Source organism: Octopus bimaculoides, chromosome 6 (assembly GCF_046866305.1).
Source record: "Octopus bimaculoides isolate indiv1 chromosome 6, ASM4686630v1, whole genome shotgun sequence".
In the NCBI taxonomy this organism is placed as follows: Eukaryota; Metazoa; Mollusca; class Cephalopoda; order Octopoda; family Octopodidae; genus Octopus; species Octopus bimaculoides.
The window spans coordinates 98,719,991-98,727,490 of NC_142933.1; the positions used below are offsets into that span (position 1 = coordinate 98,719,991).

At 36.1% G+C, this 7,500-nt stretch overlaps 1 protein-coding gene across 2 annotated transcripts in view; it reads left to right on the forward strand.

The window, feature by feature from the left end:
• Positions 1 to 7,500, forward strand: part of LOC149135341 (uncharacterized) — a 103,021-nt gene that overhangs the window by 94,356 nt on the left and 1,165 nt on the right. For both annotated transcript variants that reach the window (XM_089354349.1, XM_089354351.1), the window contains exon 4: positions 7,289 to 7,500. This exon is cut by the window's right edge and continues 1,165 nt beyond it. In XM_089354349.1, coding sequence (XP_089210475.1) covers positions 7,289 to 7,410 — 122 coding nt within the window. In that variant the 3' untranslated portion in view covers positions 7,411 to 7,500. The remainder of the gene's footprint in view (positions 1 to 7,288) is intronic.

A 7,500-nucleotide genomic window follows, 5' to 3' on the forward strand; every position in this document is an offset into this window, starting at 1 on the left:
TCCCTTTGTCTGTCCTTGTTTGTCCCCTCTATGTTTAGTCCCTTGTGGGCAATAAAGAAATAAGAAACGTTAGTACGCCGGGCGAAATGCTTAGCGATATTTTGTCTATCTTTACATTCTGAGTTCAAATTCCACCGAGGGCGTTCTTTCGGGGTCGGTAAATTAAGTACCAGTTACGTACTGGGATCGATCTAACCGACTGGCCCCCACCCCCAAAATTTGGGGCCTTGTGCCTAGAGTAGAAAAGATTATGTAGTTACTGTTAGAAATAATTACCGATAGTTAACGATACAAAAAGGGGAATGTCATCATGAACGAAGTATTTCGGGTTAGAAGCAAGTGACAGATATCTCAGAGTACAACGAACGTATATTTTCGTTAAAATATGTATTTACTAGACATACGCGCAGGAGTAGCTGTGTGGTAAGAAGCTTGTCTCCCAAACACATGGTTCCGGGTTCAGTCTCACTGCGTGGAACCTTGGGCAAGTGTCTTCCACTATAGCCTCGGACCGATCAAGGCCTTGTGAGTAGATTAGATTTGGTAGACGGAAACTGAAAGAAACCCGTCGTATATATATATATATATATATATATATATATATATATATATATATATGTATGTGTGTGTGTGTGTGTGTGTGTGTGTGTGTGTGTGTTTAACCTCTCAACATCACTTGAAACCGATGCTGGTGTGTTTACGTCCTTGTAACTTAGCGGTTCGGCCAAAGAGACCGATAGAATAAGTACTAGGCTTACAAAGAATAAGTCCTGGGTTCGATTTGTTCTACTAAAGGCAGTGCTCCAGCATGGCCGCAGTCAAATGACTGAAACAGGTAAAAGAGTAAAAGAATAAAAGGATCTCTGAACGAAAATATTCGGAATATGTTAAGATTTCAATTTTATGGTATTTACATGCATGGCTTATAATCGATCTTCGGATCGAACCAAGGAAATTGTTTCTATTGGTTTTGCTTTTCAAATTATTGATCTGTCTGCCGGCCTTAATTTCTGGCAAAAGTATCACCGTTTTTCGGTGACCAAGTGGGATTTGAACTCGAGATGCACAAAGCCGGAACAAATACTGCAAGGTACCTCGTCCATTGCTCTAAAAAAACTCCACCAATCCACCCGCTTGTTCTGATATATTCTTTTCATCCACCCTGGAAAGATGAAAGGTACCACTACCACTACTACTTCAACTACCGACCATTTGCCTAACCAGTTTGAGTTCAAATTCTTATGAAGTCTGTAAAGTGAGACATAGAAGGGCAATTTAAAATAGGGTGCTTTAATAATTAGATAGTTAATTAGTTTGACGATTTCTTGAGTGGCAAGTTCAGAAAACTGAGATCATTGCAGCATAGTGGTGTAAGGAGGAGGAAGATGAGTAGGATGAGGAGGACGACGACAGCGGGTCCGTAAGGCAGTGTTTTGAAGTAGTTTTAAATGAGGGAAGTTTTGCCGATCACAGGATGTGTGCGGGATGTGTGCACTCTTCCAGATATTAGAACACAGCACAATTTATAATTTTCTGTAAATTATTCACGACACGAATTTGAAAATATTCAAGAAATCCGCCTTCTTTTTTGTTAAGGAAGTTTCATGTTTTATTTTCTAATGGAAAAAAAAAAGAAAGGAAAAACGAAAAGAAGAAAAAGCAAATTGTAGCAACGCCTTTTTTTTTTTTTTAAACATACATTCTCAAATTCTGGTTAGTTGTGTTAAGTATGTCAGTGATAAAGGTTATTAAACTAGAGAAGTTATTTTATAATGTCTTGATAAAATGTGTCACTGCCAACATACAGTGCATCTACGAAAAACTAAAGACCGTAGTCTCGAAAAATACTTAATATTCGTGAATCTGTTCCTAATTAGATTATATAAAACAACTGTAGCATTATCGAGCCAATGAGGGAAGCTTCTATGTGGTTGCCCTACCTGCTAGAAGTAGCAACCAAATCTCCCTTAAATGATATCCCAACTTCTTGAAAATTAAGGGGGACGTTGGAAAATGTAACAGTGAATACACCATGTCCCCAAAAGAAAAAGGATAAAAGAAGGAAGAATAACACAAGCTGATATGTGTTTGACCAAAAAGCTGATCATTCAGAATTCACCTGGAGTTAAATAGCAACAACAACGTCAAATGTCTCATAAGACCAGGAAACAAAGAAGCTTATACGTAAACTTGTCCCAGCTGTTCAACACAGCAAGCGAGTCTATTTCAACAAAAACCTTTATACTATTTAGTATGTGTAAAGTGGCGAGCTGGCTGAATCGTTAGCACGCCGGGCGAAATGCTTAGCGGTATTTCGTCTGCCGTTACGTTCTGAATTCAAAATTCACCGGGGTCGGCTTTGCCTTTCATCCTTTCGGGGTCGATAAATTAAGTACCAGTTACGCACTGGGGTCGATGTAATCGACTTAATCCGTTCGTCTGTTCTTGTTTGTTCCCTCTATGTTTAGCCCCTTGTGGGCAATAACGAAATAGGTATTTCGTCTGCCACTGCGTTCTGAGTTCAAATTCCTCCGAGGTCGACTTTGCCTTTCATCTTTTCGGGGTCGATAAATTAAGTACCAGTTACGCACTGGGGTCGATATAATCGACTTAATCCGTTTGTCTGTCCTTGTTTGTCCTCTCTGTGTGTAGCCCCTAGTGGGCAGTAAAGAAATAGGTATTTCGTCTGTCTTTACGTTCTGAGTTCAAATTCCGCCGAGGTTGACTTTGCCTTTCAGCCTTTCGAGGTCAATAAATTAAGTACCAGTTGCGTACTGAGTCGATCTAATCGACTGGGCCTCCTCCCGCAAAATTTCTGGCCTTGTGACTAGAGTAGAAAAGAATATTTAGTGTGTGTAGAACTACGTATTTTAAATAGGAACCCTTTGATAAGACTTCTCCAGAACACATCGTTAGAAAGTCGACCTCAGCAGAATTTGAACTCAGAACGTAAAGACAGATGAACCACCGTCATGCATTTCGCCCGGCGTGCTAACGTTTCTGCCAGTTCGCCGTCTTATATTACTTGAATAATATCCTTTTCTACTCTAGGCACAAGGTCCGAAATCTTTTAGAAGGGGGACAGTCCATTACATCAACTCCAGTACGCAACTGGTTCTTAATTTATCGACCCTGAAAGGATGAAAGGCAAAGTCGACCTCGGCGGAATTTGATAACTTGAATAATATCAATAAATGAATGATTCTTACCATTCATATGACGTTTAAGCATTGTTTTAAAAAAGACTGCCAGTAATTTCTTCATATTGGTATGAAGACCGCAAATCCGATCTTTGCGATAAAAACACCAACTAAATTTTGGTGACTTCCGGAACTAATTGTTCGCTGTGAAGAGGCAGTTCTGATCCAATTTTCAGATATTTGTACATAGATACACATATACTCTTTCTTTCACACGCATACGCAGGTGCACACGCACATATATAGACACACACGCGTATATACGATATATACAATAACGTTTATCCCGCGATGGCTCCAGTTACTTTATTTTCGTGATCAATGTGTGAACTCTCTTTTTGACACATAGATATGTCCATACACAAATATATACACATACATGCATACATATACACACGTTAATGTACTTATACATGGTGGCATATGGAACCTGATATTAGTGTCTTAGTTGTAGCTGGTATCGAAAATTGCCTACGAACGTGTGTATTTTTTATTGTTAAAATAGTAGTAGTTGTAGTAGCAGTAGTAGTAGTAGTAGTAGTAATAATAATAATAATAATAAAAGCAATCACAACATTTTAATGTGCACAAGAAACTTTATTAACTTGTAAAATGAGCTGAAAATTATTCTGCAGATAACTGCTGACAAGGTGTCCGAGAAAATGGTAAGCAAAACAAACAACAACACAAAAAACAAAAACTGTGAAAAGAAAAAGCAAAAAATTTATCGAAGGAAATAGAAAGCTTTTGGCAAGAAATGTTCGGGGCAGACGATAGCGGTGTCAATAAATAACCTAAGAAGGGAAACATTCTCGTTACAGCTGGTATTGACAAACATGATCTTTCGTTCTCATATTTCTGAAGTTTTTCTCTATTTATTTACTTTTCTCTGTCCTCCTCCTCTTCACACTCTCTCTCATACACTCACTCTCTCTCATACACTCACTCTCTCTCATACACTCACTCTCTCTCACTCTCATACTTCCTGGAAAAGTCCGAGGAGGGGGAAGAGAAGGGGAGGAAGGGGAAAGGAAGTCCGAGGAGGGGTACTTTCTGGAAAATTCCAAAGAGGGGGAAGAGAAGGGGGGAAGGGAAGGGAGGACTTCCTGGAAAAATCTGAGGAGGGGACTTCCTGGAAAAATCTGAGGAGGGGACTTCCTGGAAAATTCCAAGGAGAGGGAAGAGAAGTGGAGGAAGGGGAGGGAGGACCTCCTGGAAAAGTCCGATGAAGGGTAGTTCCTGGAAAAATCGAAGGATGGGAGGAAGGGAAGGGAGGACTTCCTGGAAAAGTCCAAAGAGAAGGAATAGAAGGGGATGCAGGGTAGGGAGGACTTCCTGGAAAATTCGAAGGGTGAATAGAAGGGGAGAAAGGGGACGAATGGGAGGGAGGACTTCCTGGAAAAGTCGTAGGAAGGGTAGTTCCTGGGGAAATTCCAAGGAGGGGGAATTGAAGGGGAGGGAGGATTTCCTGGAAAAGTCCAAGGAAGGGGGATAGAAGGGGAGGAAGTGGAGGAATGTGAGGGAGGATTTCCTGGAAAATTCCGAGGAAACTTATTCTGCTTCCACTCTATTACAACACTCAATTGTTCAGTAGTATTTTTCTTGAATCATAGTCGTTTTAAACCACTGAAGCCCCCGACCCGTTTTTATTTGTGCAGTTGTGTATACGAAAAAGTTTGTGAATAAATTTTAGAAAGATTTGTTGGGAAATGACGATGCTGTCTTCAAGACAAACGTTGACGCTTTATATGTAAGAATGCACAAGTCCAGTAGTTATCAGGATGCAGGATTTGTGTGGAGTTATCTTCTCTTAGATGAGCAGCTAAAGAGTTGAAAGGCTTCATGTGCCTTGGGACCGTTGGGACATCTGTGAGAGACTTTCTTCAGGAGGCAATTCTGTGACGTATAAATTAACCCATAGCTGGAACACTCGGGGTCAGAGAAGACTTGGGAACAATAATGGATATTTTTTTTATTCCTTAAAACTCTGAAACTCCTGAATCAGGGCCCCACTAACAAATGCAGTTTAAATTCATACCTAGAAGACGATACATATGTATGTATGCATATTAAACACACATACATGTATATATATATATTTATATATATTTGAAAAAATGAGTAGAGATGGCTTTTGGGAGGATAATTATCCCACCAAAAGCCATCTCTACTCATTTTTTCTAATATATTATACTGTACAAAGAACTTTTTCTCTTGTTCAACTATATATATATATATATATATATATATATATATATATATATATGTGTTAGGGACAAAATCCAAAATTACAGGTAAAAACTCAATTGTAATCAATTTATAAAAAATTAAAATTAAGTTGAGCTTTATAGATTAAAATATATATAAAATATATAGTTTTAGGGAAAATAACCAAGTTTCAAGAACTCATCGATGAAAATCCACTATCACATATAGAAAAATTAATAATTAAAAGCACAATAAATGAGTATAATATAAAACAAAGTAAATATCATAAGATAAAGATAATAAAATGACTACACGTGTTTCATAACTAATTTTCAAATAGAAAGGAAATTTAAATCGATTAAAATCAATTAAAATTATCGAAAATAAATTCTATTCAAAAATACAGCTAATCGTCAGGTCGTAAATAAAACAATAAATATAATAAATAAATATATATATCAACCAACAATAAGTACCAAATGAATTTATATAAAATACTTATTTTATAAAGATAGAAAAATTATTAAAAATATCAAAATAATAAACATTCCATAATCATCACTTCATCCATTATAATATATGCTAACATGTATATTATATACAAAAACCAGCTTACATGAATTATTATCGTTTTAAATACAATTTGAACGAAGTTTAAGGTTAAAATAATAATAAAGATAAAATTAGTACATATTTAACCGGTGTAATAGTTAAAGCTATACTATTTAAAACTAAAAACGTTTATTTAATTATCATTAAAAATCAATCTTATGATATTTTGTTTTATATTATACTCATTTATTGTGCTTTAATTATTAATTTTTCTATATGTGATAGTGGATTTTCATCGATGAGTTCTTGAAACTTGGTTATTTTCCCTAAAACTATATATATATATATATATATATAGTGTAAACAGAGTTAGAGGTTATAATAACCGACCAAGGGATAAAATATCCGTATGTACTATTGGTATCCGTTACCCTTGTTACCACCGGGCGTTGGTGTGCAAGCACACTATGCTGGTAGACTGCAGGTAACCAACGGTACCTACACACACACACACACACACACACGCACGCACGCACGCACGCACGCACGCACGCACGCACGCACACACACACAAACACACATTTATTTATATATATGTATAGAGTGTTTGAAATGGTGTACAGATATTGTATATTGAGAAAAATGAGACAGTGAGAATTTTGGATAATTCTTTAATAGCGTTTTCATTCGTTTATCGAACTCGTCAAGACAAAATCAAAATGATAAAAATGATTATATATATATATATATATATATATATATATATATATATATATATATATATATATATAAACCGTTTGATTTAGGTCGCCACATAACTTACAAGGCAGAGTTTGTCTCCGAATATCTTATGAAGTGAACGTGTCTCTACGCCCACGAAACTTTAGGTAATGTGTAACTAAATCTCGCTTTTATTGAATAAATGTAATTGCAATCAACTTACTTTCATTCGCTTACTGCTATATATATATATATATATATATATATATATATATATATATATATATATATATATATATATATATATGTATATATATATATATATATACACAGATACACAAACATGTGTGTTTTGTGCGTGTGTATGTGTATGTTTAAATGTCCACATAATGAAAGTGTAGTTACATGTTTATTAACAGATAACTGCTGGTGTCTCTCACCGTCTACATCGTTCTGTTTCTCTTCTGTTTCTCTTCTGTTTCTTATTACACTCTGCTAATGTTTCAATTATTGTTCTCTGTTGTTTTTGTTTTGCTTGTACTGTTGATATTGCGTTCGTGTCAAGCTAATATGACAAAGTCTGTAATGAAAATTATTGTTTCTCTTAGATCAATACGTCGATAAACAGAACGTGGCCGAACCCATAGCTGTATGTATGTACCTCGAGGTAGAATCAGCTGTTTTGCTTTCCATCAGAAATTATGAGCGAGGAGACAAACAAATTCATTAACACTATATTTTTACTAACGTAATGAGATTTTTTAACAACAGCAAAGTTTGTTATTCAAAGCAAACTTGTGAGACTATTTTATCTATCTAT